This window comes from Harpia harpyja, chromosome 5, assembly GCF_026419915.1.
Source record: "Harpia harpyja isolate bHarHar1 chromosome 5, bHarHar1 primary haplotype, whole genome shotgun sequence".
NCBI classification, from domain to species: Eukaryota; Metazoa; Chordata; class Aves; order Accipitriformes; family Accipitridae; genus Harpia; species Harpia harpyja.
The window spans coordinates 61678225-61700776 of NC_068944.1; the positions used below are offsets into that span (position 1 = coordinate 61678225).

The 22552-nt window shown below is 35.7% G+C and overlaps 1 protein-coding gene across 1 annotated transcript in view; it reads right to left on the reverse strand.

Moving 5' to 3' along the window:
- The window catches only part of CSMD3 (CUB and Sushi multiple domains 3), a 767625-nt gene that overhangs the window by 140917 nt on the left and 604156 nt on the right, over positions 1 to 22552 (reverse strand). Inside the window, exons 33-36 of the mRNA XM_052787755.1 lie at positions 8070 to 8183; positions 7313 to 7408; positions 6233 to 6436; positions 3322 to 3446 (exon numbers count right to left, since the gene is read on the reverse strand). Coding sequence (XP_052643715.1) covers positions 3322 to 3446; positions 6233 to 6436; positions 7313 to 7408; positions 8070 to 8183 — 539 coding nt within the window. The remainder of the gene's footprint in view (positions 1 to 3321; positions 3447 to 6232; positions 6437 to 7312; positions 7409 to 8069; positions 8184 to 22552) is intronic.

Sequence of the window (22552 nt, forward strand, 5' to 3'; positions counted from 1 at the left end):
AGGTAAAAAGAAAGTTCAGTATGGCTACCTATTTCTTGGATGGGGGCCTTAAACACTACTTTTTTGTAGGAATTGGTCAAATTGGTCAGATACTACAGCCAAAGGATAGGGGTTTTTTTTTTGGAAGTGAAGCAATGGAGAGGCCCTGACTGTTAGGATGTTTAGATACTTGGAGGAAACCCACTGAAAAAATTCAGACTTGGCTGTCTATTTTTTGGTTCACAAGGGATTTAGGTGAAACTTATGGGTGTTGCCTCTGTCAGGAATTTTTCTGAAGACATACAGAATTGGAAGTGCAGGCACCTGGGAAACCTTCAGAATAATTTTCAAATTACCTAATGTTTTTTATGTGTTTTCAGGGCTGGATTGCTGCTGACTACAGTTTTTACATTCATCATAAAACACCTAATTTAAAACATCTATTTTAGTGCAACTGATGCTAGTTGCCCTAACCTCCCCATGTAGTCAATAAGTAGACAGACATACCTTCAGGCAGTGATTCAGAGCCAGAGTCTATATCAGATGTTTTGAATTACCTACTTGAGGCATCTTTCTGCTCTAACTTTATAAGGAACTATGGTAGATTAATTTCCTGATTGATAAAAGGTATTTAAGTTAGGTGCCTGAAGGCAGGCTTTTGGTGTACACTTCATATTTACCTAAATCTACTTTTAAATGTCTGCTTTTTGATTTGATATTAGACAGCTCAGCATTTACATCTGATCACACTGTTTCAACAAATTCAACAATGTAATCATATATATCAACAGCTGTTCTACCTAAACAGTTTAACATTCCATCTACACATTTCACAGAGGAATATGCACTGGTGATATATTATTTTCATCTCCTTTAAAGCTGGGAAAGTGTCTTTGATACTTTGAGGGAATAAATATTGGTCAGGAAAAATGTCCAGATATTTTATGTATTTACATAAACACAAAAGCATTAGCTGTCACAGTATCTTGAATATCTGCATTTGCATGCATTCTCAGGTTGGACAAAATCAGTCACCCAAGTTTTCAAATGTTGCCTCAAGTAGGTGATTTTCACAGTAATTAATAATTACATTTTAATATATGTATATTCAGTTTTTTTCTTTCCTATGAAGTGAAAAAAACAAAACCAAAACAATTCTGATGCCATTTTTTATGTCATTAGTAGATATAAAACTAAGCTCAGTTGTGAAAAATAATGCAGTAAAAATGGTGTGACTTCTGATGTATACTCTGTCTTACTGATCCTGTATCAGCTGTATTCAGTTTACTATACCAGGGACTTTATCCTCCTCAGGCCTAGCCCTGAAAATCAGACAGGATTCAAAGGATCAAGCATGAATATCACACTTCATGACTGTCCTGCTTCAGTGACAATATTAAACATTCTACATATCTAATTACAATCATACAGGTATGCCCATGAAACTGCCCTGTTGTCATTACACTGAAACAAATATAAATGAATAACTTATTCAATAACTGATAACAGAAAGGAAGGATGCTATTTGATAACTCTGAAAAAAAACTCGGGAGAACTAGAAAGAAAGCAAACAGTAAATACATCTTTTTTATTATAACTCTGGAGCAAAAGAATATCATGCAGATTAAACACCTAACTTGAAATCAAAGTTAGTAATTTAATCACCTAATGCAGTCTGTGATAAGCGACAAATACTTCCAAAAAGCAACAGTGACTGCCTAAGTCACGATGCCAATTAATGCCTAATTTAAATCCTCTGAACTATCCTCCTAGTGTTTAACTTACATTACTGATTGTATAAGAAATACACAGAACAAAGTATCCTAACTTAGTCAACTGTTTAAATCAAGCAGTGTTCCTCAATATCAATCTCAAAACTGATTTAGGTTATTAAATACTATTGTTAATGGACATTGGTGGCTTTGAAAATTGAACTCATAAATGTTACCATGTACGGACTTAGGTTGTATTTGTGATGACTTCTGTGTTCTTCCATAAAGTTTTTACATTTTTCTTAAGTATTTTTAGTTATTTAAAACAAAACCTAGATTTTTCTGAATACTTATAAAGTAGCAAAGTATAAACTCGTACTATTTTAAAAACTTTTCTTGACACAGTAGAATACCTTAAAAGCTCTGTGATGTAATTTATTAAAAAGCTTTAATAAAGTGTCCGCAATGGTTCTCCTGGTTTTCATTATTAAACCTTTACCTACAGAAACTGAGCTCTTTATTTATTCATTTTCTACAGTAGTTATATTTTGAACCAAGGGTAGACATAGAAAACTTGCTACCATGGTTTCTTGACACGTGTTTTGCTAGGAATTTATCAGATGAAGCTTAAAAGTCCTAATTTATTAAACTCAACTGCCTTTCCAATAATCAGATTTCTGTCAGTTTCTTTAGTGAACTCTAAAGAGTGAGATATACATGACTTAGCTTAATGGATACTTTTCTGCTATGTGTTCCATCTATTTACATTAATAAAGCAGTAAGCATATCAGAGCTGGCAGGTAACCGCTGGTTGTCAATTTCCCTTCCCTGCCAGTTATACTTTTAAAATTCACAGAAACTGTTTTTTCACAAACCTATAGAACTTCTGCTAGCAGATCCTGCTGCCAGATTCCCACTGAGAAATCTCTGTAGTGAGGTCACAGCATTGTGTGGAGGGAAAGAAAACAAAGATTCCAGAGTTCAGAATTGGGAACAGCAAGTGAACATATGTGCCCATGGTGCCTACCAGGAAAATAAGTATTGATTTAATAACTTAAATCAGTTTTGAGATTGATTTTGAGGAACACTACTTAATTTAAACAGCTCTTAATCTAAATTTTAGTAAATGAGAATTTTGTCAATATTTTAAAGGACCAATTCCCATCTCATGTTGAAACATACTGAAGATTCTTTATATCACTATGAACTTCCATAACTATAGAGTAAATAACAGAGTTTCTAGGAAAACATATATAACTTGTCCACAGAAGCAACCCACTTAATTTCACTCTGTTAAAGGAGATTTATTCATTTTGGGAGACGAAAAAAAATCACAGGAAAGACTCTCTCTTTCCTCTGGCTTACAAGGAATCACTGACCTATTGAAACAACACATTTTAAATTATTGGTGCTTTTCTTCTAAGTAAAAAGTTATAAGTGTATCTTTTAAGATTTTTGTAAATCTTATAACTTTTAACAACTGCATGAATAAAAAGATGTGCAATAAATTCCATTGTGAGAATCATTAGTGAGATAGAAAAATGTATGAATAAATGATCTTTTCATGCTCTTGCACCAGGAAAAATAGTTTTAAACATGATGATGACAAGCAAATAGCAAGTATACTTACTTGAATCCCAGCTCCCTCTGGTACTGTGATCTTCCACACACAATTCAGATTGTTGTCATAAGGCTCAGGGTAACCAGGAGACAAAATAGTCCCTTTGCGCTTTGTTAAAATTCCACCACAGGGCACTGAAAGGAAATGCATAAGGCAAGAAAAGAAGTATGAAGCTTCAGAAGTGAGAAAAGTTATTATAAAAGCTTACACAATGTTCAGCATACCATGGCTGAAAACTTCTGTAAATTTATGCTACATTAAAAAATTTATATTTGCCTTAGGAAAATAAAATCTTGTATCTCAAAAAACTCCTTTTAAATGACCCAAAAAGAATAAAGGAAAATTTGAATTATGTCAGTTTTCTACCTTGGAGAATCATGCTCATATTCCCCTTATTTATTTGACCTTTAATGAAGTGAAATCCATTCCATTGTCTCCTAGTAATCTTACAAAAATGAAACATTATTTTAAAGGGTTAAGAATGAAGTTTGAACAGTTACGTATTTTATCAGTATAAAAGATAAAAATATGTCATAAAAAAGATACATTCTTTCTTAATATTGCTACTTTGTTGTTGTCTAAATAATTAATAGCACCAGTCTCAACTTCTTGACTGTTCTCTTTGCTTCCATGAGTTATCCCATTATAATCTATAGATCTACCACATTAGTAAAGAAATTGCTAAATGCTTGCAAGACTGCACTCATCATATCCATGCCCATGGATTAATAAAAATGTTACGCATGAAATAGGACAGAGGCATTCAGTACCACCAAGTTTCTCTTCTCAACGTTCAGCCTGAATGTATCTTGTCTAGATCACTAGATGCTCTAACAGGGACACAGAATATTACTGCTTAATCTAGATACATATCTGTATCTGTTGGTATTCAAGAAGTTGAAGGAAAAGATTGATGAGATGGTTTATCAAAACCATTAGAAGCTAATATATCACTTCTAAGCAACACTGCTAAGTTCTGAATGGATTTCATTAGATACAAATACGAGGATTTATAAAATAGGTAGGAAATAGGTAGGAGAATGCAACTTATCTTAATAATGAATACTGTACCTATGTTTTCTGTGACATATAATTGATAGAATCTGTTGGGAACTACATGGATAAACTAAAGGTCAGTGTCACTTAAAGTGTTTAAATAATTACTCATAAAAGGATGAACAGACAGAACGATTGATGTCTACTGTCTCTAAGGAAATATTCAAGCACTCACTAGAGTTAAGGCAATTTAATATGGTCATGTCTACCACTTCAATTATTAAACTGATTTAGTTCAATGCAATTTTCACCTTATATATATTTTATCACCTTTATCGGCACAGTGATTTTCACACATAAGGTGGCCTGTAACCTTTTCTCAGTTCAACTTGCCTAGAGACAGATAGCTTTCTCTTCCACAGACTAAATCATGTATTAAAATTTCAATAATACATTGTGATCAATGGCGAAAATAATTATTTCAACACTTTGTTGTTGTATCTGAAAAACAAAGGGAATACATTTCAAGGGAGTAAATAGTACAATTACTGATTAAACTGTAATCACTGAGAACAAATGAAATATAGCCATATACTTGAGCTTCTTATTGATATATAAATTGTGGTTCTATTCCTATGCCTGAAACAGTCTAAATAAACATTATTTGTGTATAATAGCTGGTTAATCATATTTATTAATATTACCTCTATTGTACTGAGTCTTGATCTCTGTGAAGTTTTTAGTATTTTGGAGAAAATCTTTTATTTTACTGAAAACTGCTCAGACTTTAACATGCACCTTTAGCTGATAAGCATAGAAGATTCAAAATCAACCTAATGAAAAAAATGTCCTCTATTTTCCTTTCCTCCATTCATCTAAAACACTGCTTATGTACTTCTTAATGCTGGAGTCACTATCATAATGTGGTTTTTGCAATGGGTTAGGATCATTTTTATAAAAAATCTGTTCTCTGCCAAGAAAAGTAAAGTAACTTTAACTCATACATATATTTACTGTTTTGGTTGGGAATGGAGTTCTTCAGATGTCTTCATCCTCAAAATGAATAGGTTTCAATGTATTCAATTTGCACAAAATTAATGTATAATGCAGTCAGTACTGCAACAGATGTTACAGGTGGAAAAGTTTGATGGCATTGCAAAAACATCTGTGCAAATTATAACCAATTTTAATTCATTTATAAACAACTGATTTTTTTTCCATACAAAAAGCAAAGCCAAACTCTAATAAAACTTAATATGTAAATGTGCTATATTTGCCCTTGACATAAACCTATGGAAAAATGTACCATTAGAATTTTATCTCTTTACTGTGGGGCTTTTCAACACAATCGCCAGATTTCCAATTGGTGCAAATCAGCTTAATAAATGTCAATGGATGTACATTAATTTAAGAATTTCATTTTGAGAATTTAATCTTGTATGACTAGAACCAGACAAAGTATATTTTGTCATCTGAAAAATCACTGCTTTTTTCTGACAAGTAATGAAATACTAGTGTAACTATTTCTAAATCTGTAATATAGTAGTGTTCTTTCTAATAGCTTGCAATAGCTTGTTAGAGATCTACAGGGTGAGAGCATCTTAGTTTTGCAAGCAGTCAGGGCACAAACTGATATTTCTGAGTCTTGATTAAGGGACAGCCAGGGACTGTCACTGATGTTAATGCAAAAGAAGCTAACATATAATTTATAGCAGCAGAGTATGTTCATGAAACTCCTGAAATGTCACAGCAAGGTTAGAATAGAAAGGGGAATAAAATCTTTATCTTGAATGAAGAAGAAAGTGAATAAAAGTAAACAAGAATAAAATACTGTGTAGATGACAAAGAAGGAACACATTCAGCTGGAGAGAGTGGTCTACACTTTAGGCAGTAATTAGTTCTATTAAAAAGCCTTAGAACTCACCAACACATGTAGGGAGTGAATCATTCCACTGTGCCAACGCATTTGGTACTGTATCACATCTAATTGCTGTTGACCCATGGAGGATATAACCTGGGTTGCACTCAAAAAGAACCAATGACCCAACTGCAAATTCATTTCCAATCCTTTTTCCAAATCTTGGTTCAGGCACAGAGCTACACTGTGTTGCACTTGTTCTTGGAACAGCTGCAAACATAGAAACAATTGTGGATTCTTAATTTTAGATTTGGTGAAGGAATACAGATTTTGAACCACAAATATTCAAAACGACTGCAAAAAATTCAGTTATTTGCTAGTTAAGAACATTTTTATAATCCCCAAATTAATCTTTACAATATGGATTGCATACCTTTGATGTCTGAGTTACTATTTAGAAGAGCATAGCACTGATATCCTTGCCAAGTTTAAAAGCAATGCATAAAAACCACACTGAAACCTTTCTAAAATGGCACTGAAAAGAAATACTGCTATAAAATATTCAGCTAATACATGGTTTCAAAGTAACCTTTCTGTGTCAGATAGATATTTACATTTATTTCTGTGGATTTCTAAATGTGTATTCTGACTCTCAGATCAGGATTTAATTTTAATGAAAGAATGAATTGCAGTTGCAAGTATTGATGTATAACCATTTCTGTGTTTGACCCATAAAAAGGCAAATAATATAAACCAAGAGAAGTATCTCAATAACAGTAAGATCACTGAGTAACCCACAGGTAATAACACTTACAGTTATTCATATTTAAATTGAGAGATAAACCAGTTTGAGCAGCAAGATGGATCTAACATTAGTCAACCAGATTAACAAACAGAAACAGCTGCTTTGTATAACTGTCTTCTTACATTTGGAATCTCTCTTATACTTCTTAAATATTTGATTTAAGCTTTAAAATACAGATAAAGAATGGTCCTAAATTTTTTTCAAAACATGCAGAAGTAGTGAAATTTGTTACATTGTTAACAGGCTATTACTTCCCTCTACATTCTCAGTCTGTTCCTCTCTGATGATTTACGGTTTGTGACAAAAAGAATAAATTTACAGATTTTTCCAGGTTGTCTCACCTTGATAAACAAAATGAAATCCTTTAGCTGTTATTGGTCCAACTGAAGTAAATCTAACCGTGATCTGGTTACCTGAGCTCAATGGAAGGGATTCACCTACTCAAACAAAGCAAATACAAAGCTATTATAACCACATTTTACTAAAGAAGCATTCAAAATACCTGTCAACTTCTTTGCAGCTAGAAATAACCTTCTGAAAACCCTGTTCTGCTTCAGTAAACTTTGCAAGATATATGTGATTTCAATATTTTATGTTGGCAGTATTACGTTGTTCTAGAAAAAGGAGACTAAAACTCATCTCAGTTATTAGGAATATTTGTTGTTTTTTTCCTTTAGCAAAAAAAAACCCAAACCCCATACCTCTTTTAATTGAGTCAACGTGCACAGTATCTATACAATTTTACTTTGCTACAAATATATGCTGCTTTCCCTTTAAAATATGTAATACTCATTTCAGATTGCTCACTAGATAAAAGTCATAAAGGCACAAAGAAGCCCAAACCACTCACTATAATAGCTAAATATCAAAAGAAAAAGATCTAAAAAAAAAAATTTAATTTTACTTCATTTTATTCATTAATGCAAAGAGTTTTGAGTGATTAGGCTTTTAGTTCAAAATCCTGATTTCATATATTTGCCTGAATTGAATCTAAGAAAATATGACTATCATATTTTTCTTCTTTTTTTCCGACTACACTATCTTTCTAGGTTTGTAAAAACTAAATAACAGTTTAATGACAGTTCTATTAAAGAATACCTGAATGAGATCCTGAGAGAGAGGATAACAAAGATGACTGCAGAGTTGGGCCATCATATACTTCAACTACATCATGGAGTGATGTCTGGAAAAATACAAACTGGCCAAAAACCACTGACCAACAGGAAGGAGAAAAGGCAAGAGGCACCAATGGCCAAAAAAAGGGGGGACAGAATGTGAAAGGAAAAAACAAACAAAAAAAGGAAGAGAACAAAATACACATTAATATATTGTTTAAAAAATATTTAAATAAAAAATGATATTTATTGATTGATTTCTCTGATCACTTAATTAGCTGTCCTGGTGTTTAAAGTTAGTTATTTTTCATACCATTACAGCATTAAATGAATAAAAAAGTAATTCTATATATATAAAAGAGAAAATGAAGGTACACAAACCATACATATACTCATTAAAAGATTCTACTAATGAGGGAACAAAACCATTTTTCTGTAGCTGAATATACTTTCAAATTCTCTGTTCTCCCCCACCCAATACACATCTACATTCTCAGTGCAATGTCGTCCTTTATAATTCCAGGCATATTGCTATATACTGTGTTTTATGAATTAATTTTGTTGATAAGTCTCTGTAAGTTTTACTTACCTTGGAATGTTTTTTTTTTTTTCTTAAGAACATTAACATTCAGTGTATCTTTACCTTTGTGAAACAAATGAGTAACTGATTCAAAGCAACAAACACTTTTCAGAATACATATACTGAATCACAAAAATTATTTTTTAAAGTCATGCTAGTAGAACAACTCAACTCAAGAATGTTATTTTTGCACTTAAGTTCAAACATATATGCAGCACATTCACATCACAGGTGTTTGCATTTTCAATATAAGTAAACAGTGCAAAGAAAAAAGAATTGTTTGGATTAATTCTGGCCCTAGTACCTACAAAATATTAACATCCTAATTTTAACACCATTACTAGCAATGGAGGGGAAAATGGCTTAAGGACCATAAAGGTAAGAAAGTGGAAGTAGTTAAATATTTGTAGGTACTGGATGTATTGGCTTTGTGTGGCAAGGTTTTGGTAGCAGGGGGGTTACAGGGGTGGCTTCTGTAAGAAGCTGCTGGAAGCTTCCCCTGTGTCCGACAGAGCCAATACCAGCCGGCTCTAAGACGGACCCGCCGCCAGCCAAGGCCGAGCCCATCAGCGATAGTGGTAACGCCTCTGTGATAACATTTTTAAGGAAAAAAGTTGTGGGACAGACACAGAAACGGCAGCCGGAGAGAGGAGCGAGAACATGTAAGAGAAACAACCCTGCAGACACCCAGGTCAGTGAAGAAGGAGGGGGAGGAGGTGCTCCAGGCACCGGAGCAGAGATTCCCCTGCAGCCCGTGGGGAAGACCATGGTGAGGCAGGCTGTCCCCCTGCAGTCCATGGAGGTCCACGGTGGAGCAGATATCCACCTGCAGCCCTGGGAGGACCCCATGCTGGAGCAGGTGGATGCCCGAAGGAGGCTGTGACCCTGTGGGAAGCCTGCGCTGGAGCAGGCTCCTGGCAGGACCTGCGGATCTGTGGAGAGAGGAGCCTGTGGAGCAGGTTTTCTGGCAGGACTTGTGACCCCGTTGGGGACCCACGCTGGAGCAGTCTGTGACGAACTGCAGCCTATGGGAAGGACCCACGTTGGAGAAGTTCGTGGAGGACTGTCTCCCGTGGGAGGGACCCCACGCTGGAGCAGGGGAAGAGTGTGATGAGTCCTGCCCCTGAGGAGGATGAAGCAGCAGAAAATAACGTGTGATGAACTGACCGTAAACCCCATTCCCCATCCCCCTGTGCCGCTGGGGGGGTTAGGTAGAGAATCCGGGAGTGAAATTGTTCCTGGGAAGAAGGGAGGGGTAGAGAGGTGTTCTGAGATTTGTTTTTATTTCTCACTACCCTACTCTGGTTGATTGGTAATAAATCGAGTTAATTTTCCCCAAGCTGAGTTTGTCTTGCCTGTCATGTCATTGGAGAATGATCTCTCCTGTCCTTATCTCAGCCCACAAGCTCTTTGTTACATTTTCTCTCCCCTGTCCAGCAGAGGAGGGGGGGGTGACAGAACGGCTTTGGTGGGCACCTGGCGTTCAGACAGGGTCAACCCACCACGCTGGAACACCTATAAAGAGAAACTGAACCAGTTCTGGTTCATTATCCAGGTTAGACGTTTTGGGATAAATATTCCAATGTGTTGCTACTGAATTATATTTGTTTTCCATAGGTTTTATAATATCTTTATCTGGTATCTTTTGTTATAAAGGATGAAGGTAGGCACCTACAACTGCTGTAATTTATACACCCTTAAAGCTTTAAAAACAGTATATTAAAAATGTGACATTTTCAAATGCCTTTTTTTTTTTACTGGTTTAAAAAAAAGGGATTTCCACCTTACCAACTCAGGACCTTATCATACCCTCTTTTCAAGAAGAAAACAAGTCAAATTTAAAAAAAAAAACAACCCTCTTTTTGAAGGGAAAGTCTGGATGTTATATTTATAAAAAGTTGAAATAAAAGTAATTTTAAAACTGCCTGTGAGACATTTCCAAAGATTTTTGTCAATTTTTAGGAGGAACCATAGTTGAGATGCCAAATTATCTCCATCATTTTCCTCCAATCTCCAGAAAATTAAACATTGATGTTTCTACTAGCTCTGTTTATTTTTAAAATAACGTTTAGCTGCATTCAAGTCTTCTCTTTGGTGTTTCTAAAGATAACTAACAAACTTAATCCAGCTAATTGTTTCTATCACATTTGCACTTTTATCAAATCTTATTTTCATAGTCAATGATTTTCCTTTTGCCGTTGAGCCAAGTTAAGTTCCCTGTGACTTCTGCTGCTCTTTCCCATTTTGAATTAAGTTGCAAACTATGTATGGAAAATTCAAGCAAGTGCTGAGGCATAACTTAACAAGCATACATAACTATTATCAAGAGCTGTATCTTGGGAAAACTGTAAAAATAGAATTGGTAAGCTATATTTGTGTTGTAATGGGTTATTATAAAATATTTACACAGTAATTATACCTTATAGTGAGCCAAATTCTAAGGCTTGTTTCTACATTTTGTAAGTATTTCAAGATTGTTGTTGTCTCCAGCTTTCTCTTAAGCACCTTCCTGTTTAAGAGTATAACACTGAAGAAAGGGAACAAATATGTGACTTTAAATTGGTCATTTTGTAAAGAAAAAGGTCCACATATCATTTGTGGTAACTTTTTTCACTCTAGGCTGTATATTTCTTAATAAAATAGAGGGAAAATCTGAGAAGGTATATGAAAGCCATCATTGCCTTGAAATCAAATATATTATGAAGAGATTAGTACAGCTGAGACATTACAAAGCACTGACAAATAGGATCTACTGGCAGAAAGTGGTTAATATGAAACAGCAACAAGCTCAAGTAAGGGTCTCTGAGTCCACAGTTTTATGATCAATTTAAGTTTAAGTGAATCAAGCTGCTTCCTCAAGTCAGGCAGGAGTATGGTGCAGCCAGTAGTGGAGATAGAATATAGAACCTCTTCCTTCCTCTTTCTGTGCCAGGATACTTATTTTTTATTAAATCAGCTGTGAAATATTGTAATACATCAGTGACTGATACCTGGCCAGCTGAGATTATGTCACAAGAAGGGAAATTCTGATTATTAGAAAAATAACAGTTCATTATTCTTGTGTTTTCTGGGGGTCATTGTTGCCTACCCCATTTGGCATGTGTTTATTCTGTTCATTTTCTAGTGTTTGAAAATAGTTTTCTTAAAAACAAACCACAACAAGCATAATTTGAAGACAATGCCAAAAATATGTTTCAAAATTAACAAGAATTGATAAAATATAAATGTGAGTATCCAGTATAATCTGCCTTTCAGAAACTCACTAAAAATTATTATCCAGTGTAAATAAAGATCAAATCACTTTAACTGAAGAATTTGCAGGGTGTTGTATTTTTTTTTTAAATGATGGATGAATAAGTATTCTCTAAGGAATGACTCTCCATCATTTTCTGTCCCCTGTCAACTACCATGAAAGACAGAAAGTCACCTGTCCAAAACTGATGTCTAAAGTTGGGCTGCAAATTATTCCTGATTTTATGTTCATCTTGGCCTTCACTGCTTTGTAATGTTATTTAAAAATAAAATATTCTTTTCTCTGTATTTTGTGCCTTAACATTTTGCTTAGATATTTAGGTGCCTTTTATTTTACAAGATCAACAATGCTAGGGCATCCAAAGAAGTTTTCTCTTGGAATTTTCATAGTTACAATGTTAATTTATGTATTTCCTCAAACATAAACAAAATACATTTCTGTGCTGCTTATACTTTTCCATTTGTGTGATTTTTTTTTTTTTCTGTCAAAATTCCAGGCAAACTGTAGTATTAATACTGTCATTAATTTAGGAAATTGAGGGAATCCATTAACTGAAAATACATCAGCACAAGCAAGCTCCCTTTTAACCAGGCAAGAGCTAGACAAGAGAAATTTCCATGCCTCTAAATATCTAGATGTTTCTATGGCCTTCATCACTATAACATCTGGATACTTTTAATGAGTTTGGAAACCATCAAACAACAGATGGAATTGGCACAAAATAGTTGACTAGTTAAAAATTTCATCAAAGAAATTTCAGTTTCATTTTTAAAGTGAGAAAAAAACACGTACAGAGTTTACTTCTGTCTTTTAATTGGCCAGTTTAAAAAATAAGAAAAAAATACTGGTATAATTTAAATAGTATTAGATTAATGAACAATATTCTCAGTATAATTCCTATCGCAAAATCAGAGAATAGCTGAGACTAGAAGCCTTTAGAGATCATCTGGTCCAATCCTCTCACTTCAGAGAATGGTCATTTAGAGCAGATTGCTTAGGCCCACATCCAGTCAGGTTTTGAGTATCTGCAGGGATGGAGACTCCACAACCTGTCTGAGCAACCTGCTCCAGTGTCCCATCTCCCTTACAGTAATAATTTTTCTCTTTTGTTTAAAGGAAATTTCCCGTGTTTCAGTTTGTGCCCATTTCCCCTTATTCTGCCACTGGGCACCACTGAGAAGTCTAGCTCTGCCTCCTTTACTTCCTAGGTCTTATACACATTGATGAGATCCCCCTGCGCTTTCTCTTCTCCAGGCTGAACACTCCCAGCTGTCTCAGCCTCTCCTTACATGTCTGATGCTCCAGCCCCTTAATCATCTGTGTCACCCTTCGCTGGACTCACTCCAGCATGGCCATGTCTCTCCTGTACCAGGGAAACCAGCACTGGATGAGCCACCCCAAATGCATCTCTCCAGTGCTGAATAGAGGGGAAGGATCACATCCCTTGAGCTGCTGGCAATGCTTTGCTGAATGCATCCCAGGAGGCTGGTGGTATTCTTTGCCACAAGGGCACAGTGCTGGCTCATATTCAACTTGGCATCCATCAGGACCCTGAGGACATTTTCTGCAAACCAGCCTTTCAGCTAGCTGGCCCCAGTCTGTACCAGTGCACAGGGTTATTCCTTAGTTGCAGACTCTTTATTTCCTTTTGTTGAACTTCATGAACTTCCTATCTTCCCATTTCTGTGAGCCTTTGAGGTCCCTCTGAATGGCAGCACAATCATATGGTATATCAGACACTCATCCGGTTTTGTATCATCTACAGACTTGCTGAGAGTGCACTCTGTCCCATCATGTAGGTAATTTATGAAGATATTAAATAGTACTGGCTGCAGTATCGATCCCTGGGGTACACAATTACTGACTGATTGCCAGCTATCCTTCCTGCTGCTGACCACAACCCTTTGAGCTTGGCAGTTCAGCCAGCTTTCAATTCACCTCACAATCTGCTTATCTAGTTGGCACTTCATCAATTTGTTAATGAGGATGTTATGGGAGACTGTGTTGAAAGGCTTGTTAAAGTCAAGCTAAACAACATCCAGTGCTCTCCACTCAACCACCAAGCTAGTTATCTTATTGTAGAAGGCTATCAGGTCTGTCAGGACTGGTTTACCTTTTGTAAATCCATGGTGAATAGTTTCAATCATATTCCTGTCCTTAATATGTTTGGAGAAGGTGACCAGGACTATTTGCTCTATCACCTTCCCAGGTATAGAGGTGAGGCCAACTGGCCTATACTTCCCTCGATCCTTCTCCTTGCCTTTCTTGAAGATTTGTCTTCTTCCAGCCCTTGGAAACCTCCCTCAACCATCATGACCTTTCAAAGGTAACTGACCTCCCTCAGCACCCATGGATGCATCACATCAGGTCCCCTGGGTTTGTGTATGCCCAGTTTGTTTAAGTGCTCCCTCACCTGGTCCTCCTCCAAGTCATCCTTGCTCTAGATGTTTCTCCTGGTCTCAGGTGTCTGGGATTCCTCAAGGCTGGTTTACCAGTAAAGACTGAAGCAAAGGCGGCATTTAGTAACTCAGTCTTCTCTGCATCCCTTTTCACCAGGGACCCCACCCCATTCAAGAATGGACCCACATCTTCCCTACTCTTCCTTTTGTTGCTGATATATTTCTAGAAACCTTTCATGTCCTTTTCCAGATTCAACTCTAGATGGGCTTTGGCTTTCCTAACCCCATCTTTGCAGTGGGTTTCAAGTGCCTGTATTCCTCCCAGGACATCTGACCTTGCTTCAACATCTTGTACACTTCTTTTTTATGTTGAATTTTTATCAGTAGCTCCTTGTTCATCGATGCAGGCCTTTTGCCACCTTTGCTTGATTTCCTGATCATTGGGATGGACCATTCTTGAGCTTGGAGGAGGTGATCCCTGAAAATTAACTGGATGTCCTGGACTTCTCATCTCTCCAGGGCCATGTACCAACAGATTCTTCGAAACAGATCCCTGAATTGCTGTCACTTGTGTCCCACTAAAGAATTAAACCCAACTCACAAGTCAAACCTTTACAGATAGCATATTATTGCCATTAACACTGTACTGATCAAGTCCTATCTACCTGGGTAAAATATATGCTTATGCCAGGTATCAGAGCTAAAGAAACACTCTGAATAACTTATATGGATATCAGTGGAATAAGATGAGCTATCTTTCCTCACCCTAGGTTTCCCATTCACATCAGTGGGATCTTCTGTGTGCCTAGTGATTTACTCAACTCAGAAAGCTCTGGTGTAAAATCAAGTCCGATACTGATGTAATTCACTTGCCTTTAAGATATTACCAAAGGACTAACATGGTTTAAGCATTGTTATCACATAAACTGAAATGCACATTTCATATAAGCCCTCCTGATGAAGCTCAGATGTTTGCTTCAAGACTGAATCAGCACTTACAATGATAGCTCTTGGTAACTGCCACTGGCAAAGGAAAAGGAAAATGAACCCTACTAATTAAATAGGGCCCAAATTACCTCTGCAATTCTTAATACATCTCTCCAATCAGGCACTATTTCAGAACAGGAGTAAAAAAAAATCTGTTTCAGTCTAGGAAAGATACACATGGCCTGTATCATGGTTGTTATTTTCTACAGTAACATCTAAATTTCTTTTGTACCAAATTAGTTGTGAAGAGCTGAAAAAAAAAGCCCAACAAATCAAAACCCAGATAAAGCAATCCATTTGTGATGAATGATAATTTTAAATTGTGCTTAAGTATGGAGGTTTAGATACATCTTTTTTACTATGTTTAAAATAGGTTTCTTCTGATTGTGAATGAAAAATTAAGGTGTTCAGGTGTCTACTGGTTGTGGCATACACACAGGTCTTATTAAAGAACTAGAGGACTTCCTCAGAATTTGAAGTTACTCTGTAGAAGCTAACTTCTCATAGTTTCAAACAGAATTTCTGTCATCAGACCAAATAATCTTTCCAAAAGAGAGTTTTGCTCACAACAGCATGGAAATTTTATTTCACAGTGAAAAAAAAAAATCTGATTCTTCATCAGCTCCACTGGTGACATCCTCTTTGCTTATGATTTAGCTGTGATGTTTTTCCTATCAGGTTTTATAAAGGAATTATAATACCTTTTTTTTTTTTTGAGGAAAAAAAGAAAAAAAGAAAAAAAGAAAAAGAAAGTGACATTGTTCAGAAGTTACAACCTTCTTTAAAAGACAGGGAAAGAGAAATCTCTCACTAGAGAAATGGTATCTATGGTGATTAAAGACAACAAGTATGCTCTAAGAAACAAGAAATGCAAACTCCTCATTCATCTTAACTCCCAAGTCTGGAGACCCCATTCACTGTGCTAAGTGGTGGATCATGGCCAGTCAGCTAAATGATAAACAACAATGGAGAAAGGCCATGTTTTAAATAAGCAGGATTCAGGCATAACTACAGGAAGCAGAAAGCAGGAAACTATTATGTGAGATTCTCTCTATGAGAAAGATTCAGCAAGGCTTTACAGCTTATCAGATTACGGTCATCAATGAAATGATCATCAGACAGGAGAAACCCTTGTGCCCATTCTCATAAGAAAGACAGGAATTCTCCACAAAATCAGACAACTGCATTAAGATCTGACTACACTAGTATGATGACAATCACTCTAGCTTTCACTGCAGGAGTTTCAGAAAATCTTTTTTTTTAGGAAGAGGAGGGGAAGAAAGAGATTTCCTTTTTTTGTGAGAAACAAGATATTTAAATTTTTCAGTTATTCTACCATTTCCTTTGGATGTCACCTTCAAGACACCTAGAACTAGCCATGGAGTAGCCTTGAAAAAAATAAAATGCATGAATGAACAGCAGAATATTTGCGTCTAGGAGGATTTTAAAGTTAAGGGCCGTTATCCATACGAAGTAGCTTAACATTCATGTACTGCAAGCCAAGAGTTTTACATAAAATAGTTTAATCACAGAAATTATGTTTAATAAACTCACAGATGCTAAAGGTAGAAAGGTTTGTTATGACCTACCGCTGTCTTAACTTATGGTAAAAGGAGGAAAAATGACTTTTACTATACTGTTGAAAAAGTCAGAGGCTACCTACTGCTACAACATGTATCTGCCTCCTCCTGCTGGAACATAGCCTTCCTCTGTGAGTAATCTCTTTGACTTAAGTATTTAGCTTCATAACAAACAGCAGATACGAAAAAATGTATGAAGTTTTCCCTTGTATTTAGGATGAACTAGCATTACACTGTAATGATGGACTGACTCAATATTTTTAAATTAAATTATACTAATGTAGACACCAAATAAACTGATATTCACCCCCTTCTGCCTGAGAAAATTGTTTAGTAAAACTGCAAGATAACTTGAATGTATGTTGGGCTCTTCAAAGAGAAATTGTTCAGTAATCACTGAGAAGGTTTTTGAAGGGAAAGACTGAAAGATGACATCCTAAAGAGATGATCTTACCGAATTCATACATGTAGGAACATTGCTTTCAGTAAGGAAACTTAAATAAATTTTGACCAGCTCACATAAACAAATTGGAGGATCTGATCTTGTACCGTTCAGTGGAATACTTCAGTTTGACATAACAATAACTGTGTATCTCTGAGTTAGTAGTGTTACTTTCATTATTTAGTTTTAAATGAAAATAGTAGCAGCGGTGTCATTTTTTGAATGGTTCTCCTCTTACATTTCCAAACATCTGGTTGTCTGTCAGTTATTGTTAATACATTCAGTCTACTCTATGTCTGTAGCAGTAATCTTTAGTGATAGCTACTAGATTTCTCTGTAATGGTTGACACTTTTTAGCATATGCTGTAACAGGAAAAATATTGTTTGTGAATACAAAGTAGAGTCCCTACTAGTAGTATCCTGTTGGGTAAATCTCAATTCATTTCAAAGCAAACACCAGGATAAAACAGCTGTCTAGTGTTCCTGAACTTAGAAGCAGAAAAAATTAATTCTAACAGTATAAGCCTCTTGGGTGCACTGCAGACTAGACGTCAAAATAAGGCTAGTGATGGGTTTATGTGTAAACCACTAGAAGAGGTATTCTTACTGACATGAGTAAGGGTAGACAACTGCTTATCTGCAACAGATAATTATTAACAAGAGTGACTGAACAAATGAAACTGAATGGAGTTGATATAATATTGTGACAAAAAATAACCAGATATAAAGAGAAAACACTAAATAACTGCAAATTGAAAGATGCTAAAGCTGTCAAAAAGATAAAGGAACATAAATATATATACACACAAATATATAATTATATACATATATTATAATTATATATTAGATATAATATATAATATATTATATATTAATTCTAGATTGCCCTTACACAAGTTTCCCAATGTATAAAGATATGACTATACAACACAAACCTACAGAAGCCCTCAAATATAACAGAACTGTATTTCAATATCATCATATTTATAGCACAAATTCACTGTTATTAGCAAATTAAATATACTTCAATAAGTTTACATTTAATAGCAATGGTCAACATAAAAGTCATGGAGATTCTCCAAACCACACAGGTGTGCCAGCTAACTGTACTTGGATAGAGAAAATTAATGTGAATTTATACTAGTTCTTCATAATGTATGTGACACGCACAACTGTCTAGTTCTTAATCTCTTAGTCTGTGGAAAAAGCCTTCAGTGAACTCTCTACTCTTCATTGTGATGTATCGGTGTTTCACTGGTAGTCTCAGCTGTTGTTCTCTCAGGTGGAGTCCTCTGTTTCCTAGCAGGACATCCAGAAGATTAGCAAGGAAAAGAATGCATAAAGGTTGCTGTCTACAAACAAGGAACAGGTAAGGAAGGGCAGAAAGAGTTCTGGTTCTTAAAGCTCTCAGGTGCTGTTTTCCTCCCCAGCAGGAAGGCAAAGAAATACCTGTTCCATTCTATCACCTCAGAGACACAAAAAGCAGGAGTGCACAGATCTAAGTCTGAGCTGTAAGCCATACTCTGTTGTTCTACCTTTGTTTTTCTTCTGTAAAAAAAGTGTTGACTGAAAACATGCTGGCCTGTCCTCTTTCTTGTTACTGTATTCCTGCATTACTTCTTGCACTACTTATTGCTGCATACATATCTTATTCCTGCATTACTATTCTTGTTACTGCATTCCTGACTAGGAGAGGAAGAAAGAGATGGGAAGTGCTCCATCTTCTCATGTTTGAGAAAAGAAACTGTTTATCTGAAGTTATGAAGACAATAAGAATGTGTATGGGGACAGGAGATGGACCAGTTAGAAATGCTAGAAGCTCAGAATGAGGTAGTCAAGTGAAATTGCACAGAAAAAGCTACATGCACATTTCCCCACGAATGGGCATAATTCCATAAAATATGGGAGAAAAGTGAGACTCAGGCCTTTTCCTGGACTTGGAACAGGAGTGAACTCTCCTAATTAACACATTTCTTGCTTGCTCCTAAAATCAGCGAAGTTGATTACATTACTAAATTATCATTCTCCTCCGGCTTCAGACCTCAGTCTCCCTTTCTACTTCTCCCTTTCTGCGAAACCCTTTCTGGATCTGCAACAGCACAATAGTAGAGGAAAAAAAGTCAAAACAGTACATTTTTTTAAATTACTATTTATGTTAGATTAGATTAGATTAATTGTACCATATACTATTTGCAGTAATAATAAACAACACTAGTATGTTGCATCTGTTACATAATACAGAACCCTGAAAGAAACACCACACCATACCACCCTCTTTTCTCTATATTGGTTTGTTTCAATTTGACTGAACTGAAATTCAAGCATCTATTATTATTATTTGTTTAAAGAGGTAACATTCGTTTATTTACCCCTACAGACAAAAAAACCGTATCTTACAATTTTGACTACCTTTAAAGCTCTTAAGATTGATTGTATACTTAAAATGTTGAATTTATCTCATTTTGCCTAAGCTACCTAAAAGTTAGATAGTTTGGGGGAGCTTATTTCTTGAAATTTTTCCTCAGGTGGAATGAATCATGCTTTGGAGAGGCCTATCTTTCTCCATTAACTAGAGTGGGAACCTGGACAACTAGTGTAAAGTAGATACTCAATTTTTAGATGGCTGAAGAAAGCTGAGACAAACCTCATCCATAATGTTTTGACCTTACAGACACAGTTTATTCATCTTGTTGTCTTACAAAGCAGTCTTTTAAAAACTTGACTATAAACTGAAGACTTGAAATTATATCCCACTAAATAAAAATAAATAAATTTGTGTTAAAAAAAAAGATGTGTTTTTACCTATGCACAAGCTAACGTTATAATGTCATGTGTCCAGCAAAAGAAAATATTAGTTTCCTTCAGAGTATACTGTTTTGTTCTTTCTTTTTAAAGAAAGAAATAAGAACATATGTTGTAAAAATGACAAGGACAGAGTTCTAGAAGAGGGTATGTTGCTTTTTCATCCAACATCAAGATCAAAGTATTCAACTGTATGCTGACAGGGAATCTGCCTTTAATGACACATACTATGCCATATTTTCTCTTGTGTGCTTACATGTAATTACTTTTGAAAGTGGAAGAATAAGTCTTCTCCAAAATTTACTTTAAAATGTATAAAATTAATGACCCATTCAAATACCAATTATTTACACTAGGTTTTCCTTCAGTTAATGAGATTCAACAATTATAATGAACAGTAAGTATTCAATACAAAATAAGTCAACATATCAGTAAGACAAGAAGCGTTAAACTGGGACAAGCTACTGGTGCTACAAGTTTCTAGTGCATTAACTGGCATGAAGCAGGAGTGCTTCTAGCCAGCAAAGAACTTTACAAATGCCTTACTAATGCTTGCTTAGTTGTGTCTGATTGTTCTGTTGATGTATGTTCTTATCATATACAGATCACATTCAGTTGCCGCTTTAAGGACAAGTTGTTGGATATAATTTTATCCAATCTTACAGCATACAATGTGTAAAACAGTAACAGTTAATGAAAACACACTTCACAAATATTATCCATTTTGGTATTCTGTTCAGTATGGAGAACATTGACTATAATTCCAGTCAGAAAACTGACTGTATTTATGCTGAATCAGAAATAGTAAGTGATTTGCTCAATATCAAAAACAATAAAATATCACAGATTGGACTGTTCAACACCAACATGGGTGTTCTTTCGTTTAATTTCATTTAGTTCCTATAAAATAAGGGTACAAGAAGAACACTTAGAAAAAGAGAGAATAATAATATGGCCAAAAGAGGGAAAACAAAGCACTTGTGAAAGCTAGCAAAAAGTACAGCAGAAAAACAGATATACAGAAGAAAAATAAATTACAAACCAAGATACAAGCTTATACACTAAACAGAAAAAAAGCAACACTGCTACATATATGATGCAGATGACTTTTTTTTTTCTAGTAACTGTGTGTTATGGATGCACAACTAACCAAATCCAACAGGTGTTAAGACTCAGATTTATTCTTCAGCAAAAGTTAGTTAGAAGTCCGGTAACATTTTATAAAACCACAGGCTCAATGATGTAAAGAGAATTAATACTACACGGCTGACTTAAGAATCCCCAAGATTTAAAGTGATGGCTCAAAATGCGCATATCACTCACCTAAAAGCTGAGGGCTCTCTCCCTCGAGGAGTTACCTCGGGCGGTGCCCCGGCCCGAGGGGGAGTCCCTGACTGCAGACCCGCTGCTCCGAGGAGGACTGCCAACGTGTCCTCCGGCAGGACCCCGTTTATACCCCTGTCGAATCTGACCTGTGGTCATTTAATCCTATTGGCTAGGAGGGTCACCTCGGTGTACCTGGTGCATCTCGATTGGCCAGTTCAAATTTCAACCTGTGGCCTCCAGGGTTTCCTTCCCCTTCTCCCTTTCTGGAGAAGTTTCATTTCCTGCTGGTGGGAGGGAGGCGGGGGGGGGTTGGAGTGTACTGCCACACTGTGGCATGCTGGCAAGCTTTTGAATTCTTTATGGCTTATCTTTTTTCCATTTAGATCGTAACACCACATTTAAAAAGAAAAAAGCCTCTATTCCTGTGACACTTGCTTAAGACTTAACTGTTTTTTTTCTTATTTTATTTTTTGGAAGAATGCCAGTCTCAAAGTTCTGAGTGAAAAATATACCTTTTCCTCTCAATTTTTGCCAATGGTATTTCTAAACCAGGCAAAGGAGGTTGAAATGATAATACAGCCCAAGTAGAACAGTTTGTCAAAAAATAAGAGATAGATGGCTATAAGCAATAACCATATTTTATTTAATGGACTGAGAGTGAGTGAACATACCCAGAGCACTGACTAGAGTGAGAATAAGAAATTCAGAATTTATTTAATCTAAAGAACACTTGCATGGAAAAGCCTACTGGTAAGTTAGGTATTATATTGTTTGACGTAAAAGTACACTATAGTTTCAAAATATCCTATCGAAACACTTTCATCATTAGATGGGCAGACATTTTCCTATATTATTTCAGTCCTACATGTAGTCTTTCTTAACAACTAAGGTAGGTCTTTGGTCACTAGTAAAGATTTTTAATTAGGTATTTTTCTGGTATCTAACACAACACATCTTAAATCTATGATAATGCCTCCCAGATCCATTAGTGATTAATGCTATAATCCTAACTCAAATCAGGATGATGAGAGAATTCTGTTTCATATCTACTTTGCACATGCTGGGTTTTCCGAGGTTGTTTTACCAAGACAATAGGC